Source organism: Pygocentrus nattereri, chromosome 23 (assembly GCF_015220715.1).
Source record: "Pygocentrus nattereri isolate fPygNat1 chromosome 23, fPygNat1.pri, whole genome shotgun sequence".
NCBI classification, from domain to species: Eukaryota; Metazoa; Chordata; class Actinopteri; order Characiformes; family Serrasalmidae; genus Pygocentrus; species Pygocentrus nattereri.
The window spans coordinates 31,743,356-31,770,662 of record NC_051233.1 but is presented as its reverse complement, the minus strand read 5'-3'; the positions used below and the strand labels follow the sequence as shown (position 1 = coordinate 31,770,662).

Below are 27,307 nucleotides of genomic sequence, written 5' to 3'. Positions count from 1 at the left end.
GAAGCCCACATGACTCATTTGACCTTCGCTGGGGAAGGAATGGAGCATTGAGGGCAGAGCAGCACACTGAGGTCTGCTGAATGACAGCGCCTCTGCTAGGACATAGGACAATAAGCCATATCTCGTTAGACTTTAGGCCGAATTCATACGACAAGAAAACCAACAAGCTTCGTCTGACATCTGGTGTGTCTTACGCCTCTAATGAAATCAAGGCAGCTGTTAATGTTCTTGGAAATGCGGCAGCATCAGGATCAGAGTTAAGTAATACAGTAAGTGGGGAAAAGTCACGCTGTGATATTTTGAGCTAAACACCGTGATATTTGGCTGCAGCCGACTAAATGTTAACGGCAAAAACTTATATTTGCATTAAAAAAAGTACCCAGATACAATATTCCCATACATAGAGCTGATTATCGCTCCAGCAATAAAAGGAGTGAGATTAAAATGGGATTAACACAGTAATTCAGCATTCTGCACTCTTCTTTAGTAAAGACAATGGTTCTATATAGAACCGCAAACACTCAAAGAACCATTTGTATGCTTAAATGGTTTATTTCATGCTGAAATTGTTCTTCAGATTGATGGGGAATGTATTGTAAATGGTACGGATGCATATACAGCATCAATTTGAAAAACCATTTCATCATGCAGAGAACCATTTAAGCATGCCAATGGTTCTTTGACTGAGTGTTCGTGGTTCTATGTAAAAGCATTGTCTTTACTTTAGAACGCTCAAAGAACCATCTTTAAGAGTGTAGTTGGTGAATATATTAGCTTTATTTAACATGATTTAAGGTTGGCCTGCATTTAATTTTACCAACATGACATATTTATTAGATCACTTGAAGGACTGGATTCAATCGTACACATCGGCGATTGGCCAGGATGCTCCACAGGTTCATTTGCTAGTGAAGACACACACTAGGGGGCCGTGAGCGGACTTGCCTGGAGTGGTGGGCAGCCCTATCCACAGCACCCGGGGAGTTGGGGGTTAGGTGTCTTGATCAAGGGCACTTCAGTCACGCAATGTTGGCTCCAGGGATCAAGCAGGTGACCTTCTAGTCACAAGGCTGGTTCCCTAACCCCCAGCCCACGACTGCCCCCCTCCAAAAGGAGGTGCACCATTCCTGAAGGTACTGCAATACCAGGTCGATGCGTGGAGCAGATGGAGCAAGCTGCTCTTCCGTCTGCCTGTTCTAAAGATCTATTTAATATCTAGTCCTCATTGGACGTATCAGATATTAAACTGATAAGAACAGATGATACACGTGATCTTAGCCAAAAGGCAGAGAAACGTTTAGGCCCTTTGATTACAGAAAGGTCCATTTTAATTTATTACATTTTAATTTTAATTTATTCATCACATTGAATGGGGGCAAGGGGGCAGTCGTGGGCTGGAGGTCAGGGAACTGGCCCTGTGACCGGAAGGTTGCCGGTTTGATCCCCAGTACCGACAGTCCATCACTGAGATGTCCTTGAGCAAGACACCTAACCCCCATTTGCTCCCTGGGCACTGTGGATAGGGCTGCCCACCGCTCCAGGCAAGTGTGCTCACTGCCCCCTAGTGTGTGTGTGTGTGTGTGTGTGTGTGTGTGTGTGTGTGTGTGTGTGTATGTGGTGTTTCACTGCACAGATGGGTTAAATGTTAATTAAAAAATTAAAATTAATTAAGATTAAAAAAGTATCACTTACATTAACAAAAAACAACCTGATCAGTCTTATGGCTTTATCTGTATTTACAGTAGTCTGTAAACATGTTTCCATCACAATGTTAACGCGTTTTTATTCCCCTAAAAATGTATCCACAATTGTTTTGGGTTTTTTTCCGCAATTTTAGCTGATATTTGTCATTCCATCATTGTTTTTTACTCACTATGTCAAAATACTCAGATGGAAACCAAGCTGGTGTTTCATTTCCAGTCCAATGCACTGGTGATCAGAGCCAATAAGGTCAAAAATGTATGTTGTATGTACGTGAAAGTGAAAGTAGTACTTGTGGGCTGTACTGGAACTGCGTTAAATGAAAAAGAGACTTTTGCTTAAGTTTAGAATGAAAAAAAGACAGAGACTTATATGGCCTCACTTCAAAGAATCAGTAGTCTGGACTAGTACATTCTCAATGACACAGAACTCGTGGCATCCCTTCAGCCAACCGGTCACAGCTCAGCTCAGTGACCTTTGGAAAAGGTGTTGAAACTGTCAGATTTGTGTCACTTGTGGTGACGCAGTGGTGTGAAATGTAAATCGGGCTTCAGCTGCGTGCGAATGTCCCATAGAAGGTCATTGCTGTGTTCCTGTATAATTGCTATAAGCTCCAGTGAGTGTAACTGTAATGGTATATGTAGTGTTGTATATTATTCTCTGCTTCACAGAAACTTTCATTTGGATTTTTATGCTTTGGCAATTTGCAAATTAAAGCCCATAAAGGGATGACTTCACCAAGAAATGCTACTGTCACAAACAGTTCGAGTGAGTTGTTTAAAAGTGCCGTGAATGCTGATAAGAACAAACGTCATGCAGTGGAGTGAACTGAAGTCAAGACTGAACAGTGATAGCTATGATACAGCACCAATAAGGTGGGCAATCCAGACAGTCTCATAGCTACCACACAGCATCCCTCAAGCATTCTGCCCAGGCAGCCTCTCAGCTACCACACAGCATCCCTCAAGCATTCTGCCCAGGCAGCCTCTCAGCTACCACACAGCATCCCTCAAGCATTCTGCCCAGGCAGCCTCTCAGCTACCACACAGCATCCCTCAAGCATTCTGCCCAGGCAGCCTCTCAGCTACCACACAGCATCCCTCAAGCATTCTGCCCAGGCAGCCTCTCAGCTACCACACAGCATCCCTCAAGCATTCTGCCCAGGCAGCCACAAAGCTACTACACAGCATCCATCAAGCTTTCCACCCTAGTAGCCTCAAAGCTACCATACAGTGTCCCACTGTCAGCGATTCATTGTATGGCCACCAGAGGTCTCACTCCCCAGAGTACTAGCCCTGTTCCCACCAAACCACCTGTACCCAATTTCAGTAATCAGCCACGGCTTAAATGCCCTTCCTTTCGCCAGGCAGTGGGAAGCTTTGCCAGGTCACTTGTGTCTGCATGCTGAGTGTTTTTGGATTAACTAGCTGTCTTGTGTTTCTGACTCTCTGCCTGGACTTTTTGCCTCTAACTGCTCTGTTTTTTTTTATTTGTTTGTTTTTTAACAAACGCTGTATCACTCCACTGAGATGCCGTTGCTAAGCAATGACTTTGACCGCTGTAGGAGACGCTTGAGCCATGTGAACGTTTTCACTTCTTACTTTGCCACAAACAGAAAACGGACGCTGTTAAGATCACATCTGACCGACAGCCGATTTGGTCCGACTCTGAAGACGAGACGACACTAAATTCCCAAACTGTCGTCACCACTGAGCAGCTTTTCAGTCGGCAGCTGTGACAGAAGAACAGCTGAACAACCTGGAATCAGCCAGAATTGAACCCAACACCATTCGCCAAACTAAACGGGCTGGAAGAAGCTTTACAGACCGGCTGGAACAAAACAACATTAATCCTGATCTGGAGAAACTGACCAAACTGAGCTGAACCTGATATTGGGTCAGTTTTACGGCTCAGTCTGATTTGGTCCGACTCTGAAGATCAGACACGTCTGGCGAATGGTGTTGGGTTCATTTCTGGCTGATTCCAGGTTGTTCAGCTGTTCTTCTGTCACAGCTGCCGACTGAAAAGCTGCTCAGTGGTGACGACAGTTTGAGAATTTAGTGTAAGGAGCTGGAGAACGAACTGCCGGCTGAGCAGCGAGTGGGCGGAGCTCGTTACTCTGACGTAGCAACAAGCTGCTCGTTAAGGAGCTCTAATTAGGAGGAAGGAGCTGAACATTAAAACATATTAAAGCCGCGTTCACAGCCAGTTTATTCATTTCTTACTGTATTTATTTAATCGTGGTACAAAACAACAGAACACTCTAGGAGTGTGTCATCGCGAATACAATCACATGATGAACACATTCCTTTGTGTTCTATTGTTTAATTACGTTATGTTGTAAAAGCCTTTTTGGAAATTGTTTTAGCATCAAAACAGGTTTTTCTATATTTACGATGTCGAGCTTAAAACAACGGAAGAACCGTTTTTGGTGCTATAGAAACCAAAAATAACACATTCTCCATCAATCTGAAGAAAGCATCACCATGCAAAGATCCATTTAAGTATTGAATGGTTCTATGCAGAACTTCTGGTTCTAAATACAACCATTCCCCTTTTCTAAAGAACGCTTAAAGATCCAATGTTTTTGCACAGAGTGCACTGAGGTCCTCACCATGATTGGTCTGGGCAGATTTCCATCCTGACAAACTGAAGCGAGTGGTATGCCAAACAGCTTGTTGGAGGCGGAGTCAGAGTCATTCTTTTTTTCTGATTGGCTGTTGTAACCCCTTCTCAGAGCCCAACCAATGAGAGACTTTTTCCTCTTGTGCTTCAGAGAAGAACCTGCGATCAAAAAATAACATTTACCATTTTTTTGGAATAACCTTCTACAATCAATAAATTCCTGTCTCAATAATGTAAAAAGAAACTGCAGCCTAAACTGTAGAAAATTCTATGCAGAATGAAGCTCTAATAAAATTAATATCCAGAATTAAGTTCTAATAAAATTAACTTCTAGAATAAAGTTTTATTAAAATTCACATCCAAAGTAATGTTCCAATAAAAGCAACATCCAGATTGAAGTTCAAATGAAATAAATATTGAGAATAAAGTTCTAATAAAAGTAACTTCTAGAATAAAGTTCTAATAAAATTAACATCCAGAATAAAGTTAAAATACAATTAAAATCCAGAATTAAGTTATAATAAAATTAACTTCTAGAAAAAAAGTTCTATTAAAATTCACATCCAGAATGAAGTTCAAAATAAAATTAATATCCAGAATTAATTTCTAATAAAATTACCTTCTAGAATAAAGTTCTATTAAAATTCACATCCAAAATTAAGTTCCAATGAAAGTAATATCCAGAACAAAGTTCTAATAAAATTAAAATCTATAATTAAGTTCTAATACAATTAATATACAGAATAAAGTTCTAACAAAAGTAACATCCAGAATTAAGTTATAATAAAATTAACTTCTAGAATCAAGTTCTATTAAAATTCACATCCAGAATAAAGTTCTAATAGAAGTAATATCCAGAATGAAGTTTTGATAAAATTAATATCCACAATGAAATTCTAATAAAATTAACATCCAAAATGAAATTAGAATAAAATTAACATCCAGAATGATGTTTTTTATTTATAAATGCTAAACTGAAGGCTGAAATATGACAATAAATGACTATGACCAGATAATTACAATATATTATTGTTTAGTTAATAGCTTGCTGCTGCTTCCAGTTGATAAAACTACCTGTTTTAAATTTTAATGTACACTGCTTATTATTGGCAAAAATAACATCATTTGAAATAAAAGTGGTTCCATACTTTTGAATAAAATGTGCAGTATCATATAAAATTCTTATGGTTTTATAGTCATGGCTACATTTATTTTATTAATTTTTTTTTTTTTGCATTTTTGTGAAACAAGTAAAGCCACTGAAATCAAAATGCAACCAAATCAGCAAAATGTTTTGGTCGGTTTTCTTTTGACATTCAAAATCACAGTGAATCGTAAACGCTGGAACAAAACAAAACGTAACAGAAGAAAGTAAGAAAAACAATTTTGGTGAAAAAATTCCTTTTACTTTACTATTTTTTGAGCAACCTTCCAGTAGTTGCCAATGAAACTGATGATGCTGTTTGCAGCTGACCTCTTAGGAGGAGGCGAGTGTACCAGCCATGCTAGATGATCGTAGCAAACAACCCCAGACATACAGGCAGATACTTCAGGTGGAGCAAACAAACCAATAACAGCCTATAACAGTTCAGAAGACCAGCAAGACCAAAAGCAACCCAGTCACTGACCCTGCGTTATGGCAAAATATATCCAATATAATATCCAATCAATAATCACGGAAAGAGGAGTGACTCCCTGACGTCTACACTAAGGGGTTGTCTATGCATGCACATCATTTTGGATCGGATTTCTTGTAGTGTGAATGCAATCGGAGATGGTCCGTCAGATTGTTGAGTAGAGTTAGTATAAACACCTCAGTCTGACTCTATAATCTGAATGAATTCAGTCGGATTGGTTCAATTCTTTGCTTTTTCATGTAAAAAAGATGGTACTATAAGGTTCTTTACTAAGGAAAATGGTCCTATTTAGAACTATGAACACTCAAAGAACCCGTTGCACGATTAAAAGGTTCTCTGCATCATGAAAAGGCTCTTCAGTCTGACAGAGAACGTGTTGTATATGTTTCAATATAGTATTTGTTTATATTGATCGATGATCAATATAACAATCTTTTTAACCGTATTTTTAACGCACTATTGTTGAAATGTTTTGAAAGAAAAATTCATGGGCCAAAAAATTTCAATTGGATTTTTTTTATGGTGCAGATGCAGTCGAATGCAAACTGGGTGGTGAGTTTTACTGATTAAAAAAATAAAAAGAAACCCAAATATACACCCCCCCCCCCCCCCACTAAGAGCACACTGCTGCACATTTTAATGTCCAATTACTGATTTTAACACTTTGTTTACGCAGAAAAAGCATCTCATTTTGGTAAAAAAATGGCTCGTCAGTTCTACTACTACAGCCCATTCTACTAAACTAAAAAATGACTATTATATAAAGAATTGTTCATTCAAAGTATTGATTAGGTTGAATAAAACTACTTAATTTACTTGTTACAATAGGAAGTGCTTTTTTAGGTTGAACTGATGAGCCATATTTTACTCATATTTGTCATAAGAGGATAACCTCTTATTCTCCAGGGTATGTTCTGGTTTGTCCATCTGAATATTCATGATCAAATCATAAGGCAAGTTATTCAGTAGCTGCATGAAATAAATGTAATTTTTTATTTTATTTATTTATTTGTTTTTGTAAAATTTCCCCTCAAATGAGCAGAACGTGTGTTTTATGATCTCCACATGTCACTACACGCTCACAATTTACTGCTGAAGGCCAAAAATCTCCGACGCTCTTTGTGTTGTTCTCTAAAAGTGATGTTTCCAGAGCAGATCACTGAAGAGACGCCGTCTGTTTATAGTTTAGAGCCCAGATTTGGGGAAAAACGGGTCGACTTTCAGTAGAAAAACAAACTGAGCTCAGCTTCTTTTATTATAAGGATTTAAAATGACATCACCGTCTATTAGACTGGAGAGAAGAGCTACAGCCTCACATGATGCCCAGCTTCTGAAGTATGAACGTTATGGAGAACATGACCAAGCGCGGTTTGGAGCCACCGGTGGTCCCGAGGAGTTGAAGAGGTTAATAAGTTACAGAGCAGCGCTTAAGAGCCGTGTGCCATTGAAGTGAATCTTGCATGACTTCAGATCTCTGAGCAAAAGAGTTAGATTCAGAATGTGTCGGCGTTTCACTGCAGATTACTATTATTATTAACAGGAAGCGTGTAAACAATATGAGTGAGTTCACGCACAAAAATACACCGAGAAACACGCAACACCGTTATTTATCATAATGACAGGAACTGCCACTGCAATTGTGCGTTCTTGGGAAAGAGGAGCACATCCTGTTCGAGGGTCTCAGATGAGCTGTAATTATTGCCCTTTTTCTCCACCATTCAGTCTCCGCAGAGAACCGAGCAGAGGCATCATTACTGAAGCTCAGGGAGGAAAGCAGAAAACATATCTCACAGAAACTCCCACAGAAGCCTCAGCGTCTAAGTCTGCTCTCAGCTGTCTGAGTGTTCAGTGAGTCACTGAAAAAAGGTCCTAAATTTACATAAAATAGCCCTAAACCTTTTACAGTAGTTTTGTTTTTTTATTGTATACAAAACTCTGTAAAATTATGGACAATACATGTAAATTAACAACCCAACTGTTAAGGATGTTTAAGGATTATGCCAATAATGACAACATGCATGTATTTCTTATTTTTTACAGAAAAATGACTATTATTTATTATTTTTAAATTATGCGCAAATTTCTGTAAAAAGACACACATCATTTGTAATTATCCTGCATACAAACAGATTTTAAATGCCCAGAGACTTTTATTTAGGAAAGTAAACTTTTTTAAAAAATTAATTATTCAGCCTGATATAAAATGATTTCATAGAAAACGTTGTTGCAGCTGCTGAGCTGGATTTAAATAAAAGCAGAACTAAAGAAAAGCAGGAAGGGAAAATGAGCTGCAACGTTGAGCGATGATGAGGCGGACGCATGTGCGGAGACAAGCAAGATTGATTTGGGGCAAATCCAGGGTCATGGTCAAAACAGTCCGAGTTCAATGAGCCAACACGGAGAGCAGGAGGGACGGACATCACGAAACAAACACAGAATTCAAACAGGACACAGGTGTCAGAAAACAAGGGGGCCGGACTGGGAAGGAATCAAAACAAAGAAAGAACATGGACTAGACCAAAACAAAAAGCCCATGGAAGACTGGAAGGGGCCGATCGTGACATGAGAAAACTGGACTGTACATGGAAAATGAGCGATGACGAGTGGAATTTTGCCCAGAAACCGCTGAGCCAAACGCCAGTGGAACAGCAGCTTTGCCATCAGTGGGCCGACAGTGGTCCACAGTCCTCTTGCGAGAGCTGTACAGTGGCGTTGCGTTAGATGTGGAGGAAGCACGTGCTTCCTTCACCCTCCCAGCTTGGTAGCATTGTGTTACAGTGGGGAACACTAGAACACTAGAACCTTTAACATCTAAAAGGTTTATTTTGCATGCGCTTGTGAGACATGGGCACAAAAATCAAACGCTTGGGCGACTCATGGGCACCAACAACAGCCACAAGAGAGGCCAGGAAGGCAGTGCCCGAGCCCCATATGCCAACGAAGGCTGTGAGTGAGAGAGAACGACGACAGGAGGATGTTTATGTTGTCGTAAAGTGCTATTCAAACATACGTATATGTATAATTCTTATTAGTAGTAATAGTAACGTTACAAGCTCCAACCTACTGATTTACTTTCATTGTCTTTGTTTTCTATTTTCTGGTGTCACTCAACCTCCGTGTCTCTACATTCTTCTTCTGACTTATCGCTGCTGTCGGAACAAAACCTTGCATTTTATATTTATATTTATTTATAGGGCCTTTACTATAGGGCTTTTACTATAAGCCTTCACTATAGGGCTTTTACTATAAGCCTTTACTATAGGGCTTTTACTATAAGCCTTCACTATAGGGCTTTTACTATAAGCCTTTACTATAGGGCTTTTACTATAAGCCTTCACTATAGGGCGTTTACTATAAGCCTTTACTATAAGCCTTTACTATAGGGCTTTTACTATAAACCTTTACTATAAGCCTTTACTATAAGCCTTCACTATAGGGCTTTTATTACAAACCTTTACTATAAGCCTTTACTATAAGCCTTCACTATAGGGCTTTTACTATAAGCCTTTACTATAGGGCTTTTACTATAAGCCTTCACTATAGGGCTTTTACTTATAAGCCTTCACTATAGGGCTTTTACTTATAAGCCTTCACTATAGGGCTTTTACTTATAAGCCTTTACTATAGGGCTTTTACTATAAGCCTTTACTATAAGCCTTTACTATAGGGCTTTTACTATAAGCCTTTACTATAAGCCTTTACTATAGGGCTTTTACTATAAGCCTTTACTATAGGGCTTTTACTACAAGCCTTTACTATAGGGCTTTTACTACAAGCCTTTACTATAGGGCTTTTACTACAAGCCTTTACTATAGGGCTTTTACTACAAGCCTTTACTATAGGGCTTTTACTACAAGCCTTCACTATAGGGCTTTTACTATAAGCCTTCACTATAGGGCTTTTACTACAAGCCTTTACTATAGGGCTTTTACTACAAGCCTTTACTATAGGGCTTTTACTACAAGCCTTTACTATAGGGCTTTTACTACAAGCCTTCACTATAGGGCTTTTACTATAAGCCTTCACTATAGGGCTTTTACTATAAGCCTTCACTATAGGGCTTTTACTATAAGCCTTCACTATAGGGCTTTTACTGTAAGCCTTTACTATAGGGCTTTTACTGTAAGCCTTTACTATAGGGCTTTTACTATAAGCCTTCACTATAGGGCTTTTACTATAAGCCTTTACTATAGGGCTTTTACTATAAGCCTTTACTATAGGGCTTTTACTATAAGCCTTTACTATAGGGCTTTTACTATAAGCCTTTACTATAGGGCTTTTACTATAAGCCTTTACTATAGGGCTTTTACTATAAGCCTTCACTATAGGGCTTTTACTATAAGCCTTCACTATAGGGCTTTTACTATAAGCCTTCACTATAGGGCTTTTACTATAAGCCTTCACTATAGGGCTTTTACTATAAGCCTTCACTATAGGGCTTTTACTATAAGCCTTCACTATAGGGCTTTTACTATAAGCCTTCACTATAGGGCTTTTACTATAAGCCTTCACTACAGGGCTTTTACTATAAGCCGTTACTATAGGGCTTTTACTATAAGCCGTTACTATAGGGCTTTTACTATAAGCCTTCACTATAGGGCTTTTACTATAAGCCTTTACTATAGGGCTTTTACTATAAGCCTTTACTATAGGGCTTTTACTATAAGCCTTTACTATAGGGCTTTTACTATAAGCCTTTACTATAGGGCTTTTACTATAAGCCTTTACTATAAGCCTTTACTATAGGGCTTTTACTATAAGCCGTTACTATAGGGCTTTTACTATAAGCCGTTACTATAGGGCTTTTACTATAAGCCTTCACTATAGGGCTTTTACTATAAGCCTTTACTATAAGCCTTTACTATAGGGCTTTTACTATAAGCCTTTACTATAGGGCTTTTACTATAAGCCTTTACTATAGGGCTTTTACTACAAGCCTTTACTATAGGGCTTTTACTACAAGCCTTTACTATAGGGCTTTTACTACAAGCCTTTACTATAGGGCTTTTACTACAAGCCTTTACTATAGGGCTTTTACTACAAGCCTTTACTATAGGGCTTTTACTACAAGCCTTTACTATAGGGCTTTTACTACAAGCCTTCACTATAGGGCTTTTACTATAAGCCTTCACTATAGGGCTTTTACTATAAGCCTTCACTACAGGGCTTTTACTATAAGCCGTTACTATAGGGCTTTTACTATAAGCCGTTACTATAGGGCTTTTACTATAAGCCTTCACTATAGGGCTTTTACTATAAGCCTTTACTATAGGGCTTTTACTATAAGCCTTTACTATAGGGCTTTTACTATAAGCCTTTACTATAGGGCTTTTACTATAAGCCTTTACTATAGGGCTTTTACTATAAGCCTTTACTATAAGCCTTTACTATAGGGCTTTTACTATAAGCCGTTACTATAGGGCTTTTACTATAAGCCGTTACTATAGGGCTTTTACTATAAGCCTTCACTATAGGGCTTTTACTATAAGCCTTTACTATAAGCCTTTACTATAGGGCTTTTACTATAAGCCTTTACTATAGGGCTTTTACTACAAGCCTTTACTATAGGGCTTTTACTACAAGCCTTTACTATAGGGCTTTTACTACAAGCCTTTACTATAGGGCTTTTACTACAAGCCTTTACTATAGGGCTTTTACTACAAGCCTTTACTATAGGGCTTTTACTACAAGCCTTTACTATAGGGCTTTTACTACAAGCCTTTACTATAGGGCTTTTACTACAAGCCTTCACTATAGGGCTTTTACTATAAGCCTTCACTATAGGGCTTTTACTATAAGCCTTCACTATAGGGCTTTTACTATAAGCCTTCACTATAGGGCTTTTAGGGTTTATATGGTTCTCCTATAGACGCTCTGTAGATACTTAAAACATTAAACGTTCTGATGATATTCAGTTGATTATCCATGGTATTATGGTTAGGATTAGGACCAGGTGTAGGCTTTGCCTTGAGGTTAAACTGGTGAACTCACCTGTGTGAGAGTGCACGTTCTCTGCAGGTCGTGTCTTCAGTACGAATCGCAGTGATTTGGGCTGTTTCTGCAGGTGGTCAGTGCTCAGTCCATCAGAAGGCTGCTGGAGACTGGGAGTGGGGGCGTGGCCCTGGGCGGAGCGCAATGTGTGCAGGAGGATACAGAACGGCAGCTCATGACCTAAAGCGGATAATAAATAATCATTCTAATTCATTCTGATGAGTAAATTCAGCTAATTTAAGGTGAAGCCACTGCTAACGCAGGTATTCAAATGTGCACATACAGCATCATAGCAAAGCATTGACCAACAGAACTGGACGCTCTTGAGCAGCCTTAGGTCACCACGCCCAATACCAAGTGTGGGCTGGAGGGTATAAAGCATTGGGCTGTGGAGCAGTGGAGCTGCGTTCTCTGGAGTGATGGAGCTCCATCCAGTACCTTACTGATCCAGAACCTACCATCCAACATCAGTACCTGACCTCACTAATGCTCAATCAAATCCTCACAGTAATGTTCAACATCTAGTGTAAAGCCTTCCAGAATAGTAAAGGTTTTCCGTTGTTTTTTTGTTGGTTTTGTATAGTTTGTGTCTAAGTTTTGATGTTTTCCTGCTGGCTGAGGCCATCATATCCACCCAGATAGAGGCTGAGAGAAATTTTCCAACTATGGCTTTAGGGCTTTTTTGGGCTGGCTGTTTGGGTGATGCTACATCTCAGCTATAATGCGGCCGCTAAAGTGACACTGTATCACGGCTACGAAGCTCTCTGGACTGGGGACCTGATTGACGTGACATCGCAGCCTCAGCTGGCTGCTTGGCTGCATGAGCAGTGCTATGCTGCAGCTACAAGGCCTCTCAGGCTGTCTAAGCCAAGTGTTGCTGCCTGGGCCGGCTGCTTGGGTGACGCTACATCACTATGGTGCAGCTATGAGGCTGCCTGGACTGGTGGTGCTCGGCTGCTGGAAAACGTTTCCCCTTCATAGCTAAGGACACTTTCAGGCCTTTGAGGCTTCCCTGACTGACCTTGTTTGCAATGAACCGTAGTTGTGAGACTTTTCCCCGCGGCTAACGACTCTTTCCAGGCTAAGTAAGTGGCTCTACACCGAGGTCAGTGAAATTTCCCCCGTCAGCTTTGGGAACCATGGAGGTCTGTTACTACAAGTTACTACAAAAACGAATTGTGATGTTTATAGTTAGGATGTGCATTAATGTCGTGATATGACCCCAGTGGTTTCCCACCTGCAGGCCCCCCAGTGGGCCATGCTGGTACTTCAAGGGGGGCATAGATTGAACACAGCTGCCACCACTGTTTTCCATTCCTAACAACTACCTGCAACCTGGTTAGATTACAGCTCATATTTGCAGTCAGGGACATATCTAGAACCTCCAGAAGGACTAGAGTGATGGGTTTTTTTTTCACCAGTTTTAAACTAAACCAAAGTGGGATTGATTCCTCCGTCAGCTCCTAATCATGTTAGCAGTTAATTTTAAAGGCCTTCAGTCCAGCTGCTGAAGTCCTAACCAATGTGAGAGCTCACTTGGCTGTATCTACTTAAATGCTGCAGAGAAAAACATCTGGACTGGACAGTTCCATTAAACACTTTTTAGAACCCTTTTCTCTCCAACAGACATAAGAGTAATATTACAATACTGTGAGTTTAAATACAACATGCATGATGAATCTAATAGCTAAAATTAAAAATCCCTTTTCTTTTTCTCTGATGGTCTAGAAGGCCATGAGGGTTCTCCATTGGAGAACATGTTACGTGTCCAAAAGCAGACACCTGCTCCTCCAGCATTTCTTCTGAAATGAAGGGAATCAATAAATACACTGTAAAAAAAATCGGAAAAATGGTCGAAATACTGGCAGCAGTGCTGCCAAACAAAAAGCATAAAATTGAAGTAAAATATCCCAAAAAAATTCAATAAAGGTTTTGCAGAAAAAACAATAAAGAAAAACCTTCAATAAAAAGTTAGCACAAAAGGTTCTGCAGATAAAAAACTCATGTTTTATGATATGAAACATCATTAACGTGATAGCATAAACAGTTGAGCTGATAAAACTTTACAGATGATTTTTTAATTAATGTGATCAGTTACCCGGAAAATATCTTCTAAATTTGTATCCAGAATTAGAGTTTGAATGTAAAATGATATAAATATATAAAGCTAGTAAGATGTACCTTAAAAGTACAAGGAAAAAACATTACGTTGTTAGTATGGACATAAATCTTTACATAATGTGCTCCATATTTAATTACAAATAATGTGTGTCTTTTTACAGAAATTTGTAATTTAAAAAAGCATAAAAATACTGTATAAATAATACAGCAATTTTTCTATAATAAATAGGAAATAAATGTGTATTTTGTCATTATTGGCATAATCCTTAAAATAACAGTTGGGATGTGAATTGACATATATTGTCCATCATTTTACAGAGTTTTGTATACAACAAAAAAAAATTACGGTTATTTTATGTAAATTTATGACCTTTTTTTTACAGTGTTTATCTTAGTTTATCTTCTTGTGCTACAGTAACACTCTTTTCCTCTTTTCTTCTGGGAAGGCTACACTAGACGCTTCTAGGATTGATGAATTGATTGCATTCAGCCACAAGAGCACTCGAGCACTCGTTAATTACTTCTGGACTAATTACTTCCAAATCATCCCCAGGGTAGTGGATGGAGCTCCATCGCCAACAGCGTTTACACACTCAGGCAGAAGGCCTGTAAACACTAGAGTGAGTGAGAGTCCTTACCGATGAGTGGGTACATGTCCTCCTCCCCGTCATGCCCCGTGCACAGCTGGTAGTTTGAGACTGAGCCCTGCACACAGGAAGTGGTCATTATGTTTGGAAGAGAAGGACAGGAAACAGGACGCAGGAGATATGAAACGCAGGAAATGCCAAAATGAGGGCGCAGTAAACACTCGGGCCTGCCCACCTGCTCAGCTCCCGGGTCTTGATAAACAACACCGAGCTTCAAAAACCACACTCAGCTCTCTCTTCGCGAAGACTCGCTTCATCAGAACGTCATAAAAAGGAAACGAACATACGGCGTCGCGTTTTACGGAGAGACCTCAATTACAGAACAGCAGGGCCGATACCAATAAGCCGAGTCCCAGTTCAGGGGCTGCGTCCTCCGGAGGCCGATTCACAGCAGCGCGACTAGGCTGTCCTATTCTGAAGGCTCTTTAATATGCGGCAAACATGTATGAAGATACATCATACTGCCATAGTATCGGCTCGTCTGGCTTCACATGCATATGAACTTCAGTGGCATCCCGTTCTTAATCCAAAGGGATTAATAGGATGAACAAGGGTTAGGAGTGTTTATGGGAATTTCTGACCGTTCTTCCAGAAGCACATTTGTCAGACACTGATGTTGGTCAGACACTGATGTTGGACGAGAAGGCCTGGCTCACAGTCTCCACTCTAATTCATCCCAAAGGTGTTCTATGGGGTTGAGGTCAGGACTCTGTGCAGGCCAGTCAAGTTCTTCCACACCAAACTGGCTCATCCACGTCTTTATGGACCTGCTTTGTGCACTGGTGCGCAGTCATGTTGGAACAGGAAGGGGCCGTCCCCAAACTGTTCCCACAAAGTTGGGAGCAGGAAATTGTCCAAAATCTCTTGGTGCTGAAGCTTTAAGAGTTCCTTTCACTGGAATTAAGGGGCCAAGCCCGATTCCTGAAACACACCCCACACCATGATCCCCCCTCCACCAAACTTTACACTCAGCATAATGCAGTTAGAGAAGTACCGTCTCCTGGCAACCGCCAAACCCAGACTCGTCCATCAGATTTCCAGATGGAGAAGCGTGATTGGTCACTGCAGAGAACACGTCTCCACTGCTCTAGAGTCCAGTGGCGGCGCTTTACACCACTGCATTCCACGCTTTGCATTGCGCTTGGTGATGTAAGGCTTGGATGCAGCTGCTCGGCCATGGAAACCCATTCCATGAAGCTCTCTACGCTGTTCTTGAGCTGATCTGAAGGCCACATGAAGTTTGGAGGTCTGTAGTGACTCTGCAGAAAGTTGGTGACCTCTGCGCACTATGCCCCTCAGCATCCGCTGACCGCTCTGTCATTTTATCGCTTCCACTTTGTTATAATCCCACTGACAGTGGACTGTGGAATATTTAGTAGTGAGGAAATTTCACGACTGGACTTGCTGCACAGGTGGCGTCCGATCACGGTACCACGCTGGAATTCACTGAGCTCCTGAGAGCGACCCATTCTTTCACTAATGTCTGTAGAAGCAGTCTGCAGGCCTAGGGGCTTCCACCTCACCATGAGGTGGTTGTTTGTGCCTTTTGAGAAGAGTCCACTATCGATGGTAAGCGGAACAACTGTCCAACCAATGTCCAGTCTGCACCTCTCCCCCGCACATTCACACCGCCATCCTGCTGAAACTCCCTGTCACCTCTTTGCCAAAATCTCCGGCATATTGGGCACCAACAAGGACCAGCTAAACCCAACGGACTTCAAAAACCTACAAAATGCTCAATGGCAGCAAAATTCTACTAGTTCCAGGTTCCAATTCCCATAAAAAAACAAATGAAGGAGCCAAAAAAGGATTATATGCTAACACCTATGAATCCTGTATTCATAACGCATTATAAATGCGCTCATAATATGTTCTGTGGCACATATGATGCCTGATACAGGCCTGTGTGATAACACTTTCTATGAATGTCATGTTTGTAAGCATATAAACACATTTATAACATGTTATAATGCAATTATAAGGTATAATAAACATGGTAATGAATATGTATAAAAATGTACAGTGACACACTTCATAGCCATGCTTATTATACATTATGAATTGTTACTATAATGCATTATAAGCAGTGTAAATAACATGTTATACAGTCAGTGCCAATAGTGAAGTAAAGACACATACAAAGTCTTTTTACGCCCTTCACTCTGTAACACTACACTACAGTACACTACAGTACACTACACTACACTACAGTACACTACACTACACTACACTACAGTACACTACAGTACAATACACTACATTACAGTACTGCTGGTTTCTGCTGGAGTTCTATTGGATATGCAGTGTTAAGTCAGTGCCAGGCTAACGGTGGTGCACATTAACAGTGGTGAACATTAACGGTGGTGAACATTAACAGTGGTGAACATTAATAGTGGGGAACATTAATAGTGGGGAACATTACCAGTGGTGAACATTGACTTTCCCACATTGGGTGAAACTCTGATGTTGCTCTAGTTTAAACTCTGACATTTGAAGCCTGTAATGAGCTTTATTGTGTTTCAGTAAATCCTTCAGTAAATTCTTCAACTTGAGGCCTCAGTCTGAACCCTGGAGGAGGCTTTAGTCCAGGACGCTTCACTTTATATATGCATTCTGTTAGCAATTCATAATGCATAATAAGCACAGCTATAACATGTAATGCATTTTTAGAAATATTTACAGCCATGTTTAAGATGCCTTATGAATGCATTATAACATGTTATGAACAAATGTCACATTCATAGAAAGTGCTACTGTATTATCTATTGTCATCCTTGAACTTGGGCTGCTTTTCTGAACTGCAGTCCCGTTTCTCTCTCTCCTTGGGTCATTTCTGCATTGACCCCACTTTTGGGCACATATTATGGAGACAAGCCTCTGTACCCGAAACGTTACTCACCGACAGGCCGCTGTGCTGTAGGACGCTCTGGACCACACTGTCGGCTGTAGAGTTCATATCGACCATCACTGGAGTCGTCTAACAAGACAATCACAGGCACAAACGAGTGCAGATGTTAGAGGAAGATCTATTTTTTCCCACTCGTCCCAGATGAAGGCATGCTTGCTGTCCACATCTGCACATTTAGAGCTCCTGACAAACACTGGAGCTCAATAGCCACCCAAATATTTACTGTCAATACGGCCTCAATTCCTTTCTGAACCCCCTCGAATTGCTTCCAGGCCCACTTCACGGCGCGCTTGTGGATTTTGGCATCTTTTAAAATAAACAAAACACCTGTTGTCTGAAACGTCTGGCCACAGAGTTCAGCTGATTACATTGTGGTTTTTCCATTAGCCCTTGTTTTCGAGTGTTACCCTAACGCCATGGAACTGAGCTACAGGGCAGTGGTTGAAATGTTCTCTATGAAATGAGGCCCTCAAATAAAAGAGCATCACTTCATTAACAGCTACTAGCGCCGCTCTGTAGGCGACCCTGCCCGTCTGCAGGGACAGCAGAGGAGGGGAAAGTTCAGCTCCTCACTGCTGGGCTTTAGTTACATTTAGGGATCATACGCCTTCAAAGAGGGGGGCAATTATTTATTATCACCCCCCCTAATTCTTCAGTGATGTGAAGCTGAAGTCAGAGATTCTCCAGATTCTCATTCGAATTCTCCCGTTCCACCTTAAATGGTGCAGCAGTTCCATTCTGGCGCTTCAGTCGTCAGAACTGCTGGACTATTTAAGGTGGAACGGGAAAGTTAGCCTAGCTAGCTAGAGAGACATTAGCATACTCTTATGCTTGTTATGACGAAAAACGACCAAAATCCACTGAAACCACATTAGACTAAGATAAAACAGCGGTTATTGGGATTTTTCAGCAGAGAAAATTCTCACATTTGTGGGTTTCTTCGGTCTGTTGTTCAGCCAGGTTGCTGTTTTTTCTTTTTTTCTCATATCACTCAGTTTGGAGGGTCACGTAGCCCCAACACTTCACCCCACCCCTCTATCTCAACAAGAATCGGGACCCCCTACCCTAGATGTGAACACGGAAAACAGAGGGCTAGGGGCGAGGGATGAAATGACCCTGGGCCAGACTGTCCTCTTTATTACAGAAACGATTTGGGTGACTATTGAACTCCTGTGTTTGTTAGCAAAGTTAACCCCTTGACTCCTGAGACAAGCATAAAATTGTGTGGCCTTGATTTGAAGCATTTCTTTACCCCTTACGTGACCCCTCTGTTACACACAAAACAGCTCAATCAAAGTGCATCACAGTCCTTGTGGCTACTGAATAATAAGCCTTAGTGTTTAAAAAGCCTGGAATTTGTTGAGGGGTTCATTTCAAGACAGTGTATTGCACAGATGTCATTCCAGGACATTATAGCTGATTGTGTGGTCAATTCACACGGTAAAAACTTCCATAAATTGACCGGGTCCTCAGTTTGAGTCCGAAGCTAACCAACAGATCTAGCTTCTTCTCCTCCAGAGCCTCAGGATGTTCAGGGTTGGGAAGCTCTGTAGCACCTTACTGAGAAAGCCAGCACTGGACGCAGGACAAATGAGGACAATGAGGAGGTTTTTCCGGTTTGAGTCATCACTGCTGTTCTGGAGAATCAGATATTCAGAGACATGTCAAGGCGAGGCTTTCTTTATCTTTTCTACATGTATCACTGATGTCACGGCAAAACATGTTTTTCCTTCTCCTATAAAGAGATACGATATATATGAATTGAATTTGCCTGTTGTCCTTTATATTCTGTGTAAGTTTCGTGATTCACCAAAACAAACGTCCCAAAATTTCATGGAAAAAAGTCTGGATACTCTGGCTGCGTAAACATTTCCTCCAATCTGATGGAACACGTTCTGATTACAGATTAAGACTGAAGTGTTTATTCTCACTCTACTCAACAATCTGATGGAGAATCTCCAAGGCTCAAGCAATCAGGCCCATGCTGAAGGTTATAAACTCTCACTGTGACGCGACGCACATGCAGAACGGACTTAAACTTTATGATAGGGAATGTAATCAGATACAGGCGTTCACACGGATATTATTCTTCTATTTGAAGGATTATTTATATTATTACCCACCTGAATGGCCTCAATCGGACTAGAGTATCCAGACTGAGGTGTTTGTCAGATTATTAATGGCTTATTAGTCTTCATATAAATGTGCCTGTTGCCTTGTAGTTAAAGTAAAGGATTTTTCCTTGTCTTGTAGAGTTACCATTTTATATATATATATATATATATATATATATATATATATATATATATATATATATATATATACATACATACACTTACCGGCCACTTTATTAGGTACACCTAATAACAAGCACCTGTTCAGTTGCTTGTTAACACAAATAGCTGATCAGCCAATCACACGGCCGCAGCTCACTGCATTTAGGCGTGTAGAGGTGGTCAAGACAACTTGCTGAAGTGCAGACCGAGCATCAGAACGGGGAAGAAAGGGGATTTAAGGGGCTTTGAACGTGGCGTGGTTGTTGGTGCCAGACGGGCTGGTCTGAGTATTTCAGAAACTGCTGATCTGCTGGGATTTTCACACACAACCATCTCTAGGGTTTACAGAGAACGGTCTGAAAAAGAGGAAATATCCAGTGAGCGGTCAGTTGTGTGGACGAAAATGCCTTGTTGATGTGAGAGGTCAGAGGAGATGGGCAGACTGGTTCCAGATGATAGAAAGACAACAGGAACTCAAATCACCAACCAGAATCTCTGAGGAACGTTTCCAACACCTTGTTGAAAGTCTGACACGAAGAATTAAGACAGTTCTGAAGGCAAAAGGGGTCCAACCTTTTACTAGCGAGTGTATATGCTTATTATATATTAGCTGTTTGAAGCCATCAGTGCTGAGTGGAACAATGCTGACAGTGTTTGTGTTGACATGCACTCAATAGTCCAGTCATAGTCAGATTTCTGCAGTTATCTGATTATTTAAACGGCCGCGTAAACAGCACACTCAGATTTCTTAGATCCGAGTTAGATCCAGAAATGTGATGAAGAGGCTGGATTTGAGCTCAGTAATCAGATTTCTCAGTGTGAGCTCTTACTCTGATTTCTTTCAGATTTCAGCATGTGTGAAAGCAGATGGTGGAAATAAGGGAGCGAAACACTTTTGGGCTTTTAACACGGAAAGAAATGAAGGGAAAAGCTCTCCTGCCCTAACATCCTGTCTCTGTTAATGTTTTACATCGACAGCTTAATGTTTTGCCATTTTTGTCTTTGCTTTGCAAAAGTGTCTATGCATAAATTTTATAGTGTGTATATATATATATATATATATATATATATATATATATATATATATATACACACAAGTTATTTGACCATTTCAAGCATCAAATATAAAAATATAAAATACATATTATTGTGTAAAGTGTAAATTTAAGGGTTAGGGTTTGGGACAGACACCTCCCGCTAGAAAATACCCTATAAATGATGATTTTCTATACATTGACTTTATTAATTATCTCTATGAATGCCTTGTGCTTAATTAAATCAGAACATAATGTTTGTAAATATCTCAGGTCTGAACTGCTTTTTGATCAAATTCAGTCCTGCTTTGTTTTTGTTTGGCATCATTCTTTAACTGGGAGACGGAGAATGTGGAGCTGTCAAAACATTTCAGTTTCATACATAATACAAATATCGAGAAACGCTGTTCAAACAGTAGATGCATCCAGACAGGAACTCAGAGGGAACTCACTGCTGTGTTGTCGAACAGATGAACGTTCAGCAGGATCCTGTTGGGGATGAAGCTCTGCCTGGCTCTCCCGCTGTGCCTGAAGTCAATCGGAAATCCACAATTACACTCAGAACACATCCAAACAGGCACAAACCACAAAGGTCAAAAAGACGTTATCTAAAGTAGACGACTGTGCAGTTCAGACTCGAGCCCATAATGAGCTCGCCGGCTGCCTCAGAGTGCTTCTCAGCGGCATGAGCGTGCATTAGGTGTAATACAGCTGGGAGACAATAAAGACTGGCATGTTTTAGTCGAAGTTCTGTGGCTGTTTCTCTCACCACTGTAGCGCACGGAGCCACTTCTCCTTCGTCTCTGAAGAGCTGTAAAACAAAGAAGAGGAAAACAGAGATAAATACAGAGAACATGTTGCAGCTACACCTGAAACAGAGGGAGATAAAAACAGGTGAGACTGAAAACACCTCACGCTCTGCTGCAGCACCTGAGCCCTCATTGAGCCCTCATGTCTCCGTGATTGGAAGCTCGTTAATCCAGTCCATTAAATGCCTCAGTGGCCTTCACTGAGTGCTTTAATGAGGGGTGCGAGGTCAAGTCCCGCCAGTCAGAGTGCTAACAGTGCTGTGAGCCAGAAGCTGGTAAAACAAGCATCCCAAAGGAGAGGAAGTGTTGTAGGTCTGTCATGGAGGCCGGGAGAGTCCACCGTTTATGTAAAATGTCAAGGAGATTGCCTGTGGAGCGTAAAATCTGGCCTCATGACTGTCCAGCAAAGCTGCACTGCTGTCTGACTTAAAAGCTCTTAGTAGAAAAAGCTACGTTGTAATTATACTAACTGGCCACTTTAGTAGAAACACCTACCGTGTACCTCTATGCACTGGCCACTTTATTAGAAACACCTACCTTGTATTTCCACTACCTGGCCACTTTAGTAGAAACACCTACCGTGTACCTCCATGCACTGGCCACTTTATTAGAAACACCTACCTTGTATTTCCACTACCTGGCCACTTTAGTAGAAACACCTACCGTGTACCTCTATGCACTGGCCACTTTATTAGAAACACCTACCTTGTATTTCCACTACCTGGCCACTTTAGTAGAAACACCTACCGTGTACCTCCATGCACTGGCCACTTTATTAGAAACACCTACCTTGTATTTCCACTACCTGGCCACTTTAGTAGAAACACCTACCGTGTACCTCTATGCACTGGCCACTTTATTAGAAACACCTACCTTGTATTTCCACTACCTGGCCACTTTAGTAGAAACACCTACCGTGTACCTCCATGCACTGGCCACTTTATTAGAAACACCTACCTTGTATTTCCACTACCTGGCCACTTTAGTAGAAACACCTACCGTGTACCTCCATGCACTGGCCACTTTATTAGAAACGCCTACTTTGTATTTCCACTAACTGGCCACTTTAGTAGAAACACCTACCGTGTACCTCCATGCACTGGCCACTTTATTAGAAACACCTACCTTGTATTTCCACTAACTGGCCACTTTAGTAGAAACACCTACCGTGTACCTCCATGCACTGGCTACTTTAGTAGAAACACCAACCTGTGTACTTCCACACATTGGCCACTTTATGTCTTGTAGTTCCACTGAGAGGTTCCCATTCTATTAAAGCAACTGACCTTTGATGAAGGTTTAGAGCAGCTCCTGCAGGTCTACTTTCAGAGTTTAGTTCCTACAGGAAGGCAGATCTCCAGGACTGTGCTTTGTGGCCTCTAGTTTAGAGGATGGCTGTGCACCAACAGATTGACTGCACACTAGCCAGCTGGAGCCACAAAAGAAGGTGTTACTACTAAAGTGGAAGAGTGTAATCAGGTCTTGAGGGGCTGGCAGGGTGAAGTAGAAGTGATAGAGAAGGTGTGATTCTCCAGCAGCTGGTGATGTTACTTTGTCACATTGTTATGACTGTAATAACAGCGAGAGCTTCCATAGTCATATTCGCTCTACTGTTAAACAGACGTGCTGAGACAGTTTCAGGAAGGACCCGCCAGAAATATGAAGACTATGATCTCCTGGCAGCATCTACACAGCGGAGAAACACCGGCTTGTTTGTTTCTGCAGGACAGATTATCTGGACTGGCAGGAAAGCGGAAAGCATTTTGTTTTGGAAAGAAACTGGGACCTTATTTCATGCAAAACATGCAGCTTTTTAGAGTTAAAATCACTCGTTGTTTTAAATGAATAAACATTTAATCAAGCTTGGTGATAAAGGACATAAAAGGACATTTGGCAGGATCTCATTAGGAAAATACAAAAGCAGGACACCGTGTGCAAAAGCATGAATCTAAAGAGTGGCTCAAAAACCGAGGTGAGGTCAGACAAGAGGTCATGGAAACTAATCAAAGAGACTGGGATGAAAACATGAGCCAAAAAGGGGAAACCAGGTAACCATAGACCAGGGGTCCCCCCCCCCATCCTCACCCCTTAAACACTTCAACGGTCACAGTCAAGTCAAACCCAGGCTGAAGCCCAAACGGCTCCGTACTCCCTAAATAGTGTTCTAGCTATGAAAGTCTAGAGATTCTGGCCTCTACAGACAAACAGTGCATCATGTATCCAGTGTGGGTGTGTCTGAGTCCCAAATCACTGCTTCTTAGCTGTATTTTGCTCTGCTGGGCTGCAGGATCCAGTATATAAACTCCTAAGTAGTGCACTATGTAGGGAGCAGGGAGCCGTTTGAGATTCAGCCCCAGTGTGAGATTGGTGCTAAATAAGACTCGTGGCATTGATTTGGTGACCGAAAGCAGCTATAAAGTGAAACCTTTTGCCTTAAACTGGAAAACATCAAATATTATCAATAATAAATTATTTTCTGAAAACTTGTATATTTTATCATACATTTGTTGGATGTTGGATGCGTTGAGTCAGGTGTAGGCAGTTAGTAATCAGGTAAATTGGAGCATGTTATACGAAAACTAAGCACTGGAGGTGTGGTTTTCAGCTAATGATCGTGGGAATCGGAGGGCTGAGCAGTTCCAAAATATATTTTCCTAACTCAAAATCATAACTTTACAGGAAAAAGACCTTTTCTTTTTCACTAAATGCACTGATCTAACAGGGTTGTTGTAATAATATATATATATGTTCTAATAAAATGAACAAAAATGAATGAACGTACCTTTTTTCATTACATGGCCATAGGCAAAAGTTCAAAATGCAGTGCAAAATATGTTTGGTTGATTTTCTATGTCAAAAATTTGTGACCAAATCCTCTACAGAGAACAATCTTAAATATTTCTGCATTTATTTATTATTATAAATTTATATTTATTTGCAGAGTTTAGCGAATTTCAAAAAAGTTGTGGGCCATTCGTTTTGCACATTTTATTTACCTAAACATGTCAAATTCAGTAAATAAACAGTAATTGTGCATCAAAATGTGCAGAAGTGTTTCTCCGTAAAGGATGTTTTCACTTATTCACACAAATCAACAACACCATAGTATTCAACTAAACCTTTGCACATGGTGCTTTTTTCCTTTAGAAATGATGGAAATTAGATTTACAAAGCCATAAACAAGCAGATCATCATTTTGCAGGTAAACAAACAAGTTTACGTTGATTTAAAAGTGTTTTTATTGTGATTAAGTGTTTTTAATTGTGATGGTTGTGCTGATTGTGCCCTCATTGCTCACTAGCAGCTCAACAGAGCCACAGCATCTCACACATCGAGAGTCAGCAGCGTCCTGGTTCCTCCGGAAACGGAGCTGTGCTGGAAAAATGTTTTATTTGATTATATTAAATAAAAATATTGAAGTCCGTTCCCATGAATGGCCAATAGGGGGCCTGCAGAAAGAGGTTACTATGATTTAATTCTATTCGATTCAAATTTTACAGTTACCTCAGAGTGACCACATAATTGGTGGTCGGCCAGCCAATCACGAAGGAGTTTTTGGCACTGAATTTCCTGCTCGCCACATGTTGGATACAGGAAGCGAGCCATACATCACAGAGACTCACACGAGCCTTCAGCTTCAGATACAGTGACCTAAAATACACATATTCATAATTATATACACAGATATAGTAGAAAGACCCGCTCAGCTTTAGATTCAAATACAGGTGAATACAAAGTAACCAAGCACACAGAAACCACTTCTTACTTAGTTTTGGCGATGATGAGTGAATCTGTGAAAAGTAGGAGGAGCCTCTCACGCGTTTCCAAGCCGACTGTGAGGTGGGCGTGGTCTTCCAGAAGAAGCACTGCATTTGGAGACATGTGATCCACCCTGTACGCATCACTGTAGGATAGATGATGTTGCTATTACCACCAACACATTATTGTTATACACCAAACAGCCACTTCATTAAGTGCACATCCTTGTATCTACACTCCGAATATATTGCATATAATGCAATGGATGAACATGACCAAAAATAAGGTGATACATATGTGTACAACACCGCTGACTGACAGCAAAACCACTGACTGACTACAACACCAGTGACTGTAACTCCAGATTGCAACACCACTGACAGCAACACCACTGACTGACTACAACACCACTGACTGACTACAACACCACTGACTGACTACAACACCAGTGACTGTCACTCCTGACTGTAACTCCTCAGACAGCAACACCACTGACTGACTACAACACCACTGACTGACAGCAACACCAGGGACTGAGTGCAACACCAGTGACTGTAGCTCCTAACATCAACACCACTGACTGACAGCAACACCACTGACTACAACACCACTGACTGATTACAACACCAGTGACTGTAACTCCAGATTGTAACACTACTGACAGCAACACCACTGATTGTAAGACCACTGACTGCAACACCACTGACTGCAACTGGCAAAACTAAGAAAACCAGATTTTATTTCTAAATTATAGTCTACTTTACTTTCAAACTCACATCTTCATTCATGTTCTTATTTTATTGTATGATACATAAAGTAATTAGTAGCCAAATATGTCAGAAATATCAAATATTTGGGCTTTTTTTTCTGTAACACCACTGGACAAAATAAATCTTGGGACACAATTTATTCTCAAAATAAAATGACATTTATATTCATCATTTAAAGCGTTTTGTGTGAACTAAAATCACTAAAATAAAAGTTGAAAAATAAGAATTATCACACACACTGGTGGGGTAAATTCAGGAAAACACAGTCGTTAACTTTCTGTGGTTCATTCCTATTTTGAGCTCATTTAAAGTGTCCTCAGTGAGGTAGAATGAGTTTGCTATGAGGCTAATACAGCTAACTGCATTCCTAAATGATCACAAAGCATGTGGAGATCTTCAGTGTCTCTAATAGACTTGATTATGTGGTTTCTGACTTTGTATGACTCACTGTTATTTATAAACAAGCACAAGTACGTATGGTACATTGTTATGTGAGATATTTCCCCATACATTTCATAGTCTATGTATTTTAAAACATAATGGGTTAACATGTGTTGCAGTCAGTCAGTCAGTGGTGTTGCTGTCATTGGTGTTGCTGTCATTGGTGTAACAGCCAGGAGTTACTGCCACTGGTGTTGCAGTCAGTCAGTCAGAGGTGTTGCTGTCAGTGGTGTTACTGTCAGGAGTTACAGTCACTGGTGTTGCAGTCAGTCAGTCGGAGGTGTTGCTGTCAGTGGTGTTGCTGTCATTGGTGTAACAGCCAGGAGTTTCAGTCAGTGGTGTTGCTGTCAGTGGTGTTGCTGTCAGTGGTGTAACAGCCAGGAGTTACTGCCACTGGTGTTGCAGTCAGTCAGTCAGTCAGAGGTGTTGCTGTCAGTGGTGTTGCTGTCAGTGGTGTTATAGCCAGGAGTCAGTGGTGTTGGAGTCAGTGGTGTTGTACATATATATTACAACACATCACTTTATTTTTAGTCATTTTCATACATTGCAGAAATATATTTGATAAACACATCAGGAATGTATATTTGG

General features: G+C 40.7%; 1 protein-coding gene and 1 non-coding gene across 3 annotated transcripts in view; both read right to left on the bottom strand.

Annotated features, from left to right (window-relative positions):
* Nucleotides 1-27,307, bottom strand: part of arhgap20b (Rho GTPase activating protein 20b) — a 51,084-nt gene that overhangs the window by 17,231 nt on the left and 6,546 nt on the right. The window contains exons 3-10 of one of the 2 annotated variants that reach the window (XM_017682799.1): nt 25,516-25,653; nt 25,254-25,400; nt 21,710-21,751; nt 21,393-21,468; nt 17,622-17,699; nt 14,714-14,780; nt 11,955-12,134; nt 4,316-4,485 (exon numbers count right to left, since the gene is read on the bottom strand). In XM_017682799.1, coding sequence (XP_017538288.1) covers nt 4,316-4,485; nt 11,955-12,134; nt 14,714-14,780; nt 17,622-17,699; nt 21,393-21,468; nt 21,710-21,751; nt 25,254-25,400; nt 25,516-25,653 — 898 coding nt within the window. Of the gene's footprint in view, nt 1-4,315; nt 4,486-11,954; nt 12,135-14,713; nt 14,781-17,621; nt 17,700-21,392; nt 21,469-21,709; nt 21,752-25,253; nt 25,401-25,515; nt 25,654-27,307 lie in introns of those variants that run through there. The other variant, XM_017682800.1, reaches the window with a different exon arrangement.
* LOC119262298 lies at nt 1,112-1,298 on the bottom strand. The gene has a single exon (XR_005129533.1). It is a non-coding gene; the product is annotated as a U2 spliceosomal RNA (small nuclear RNA).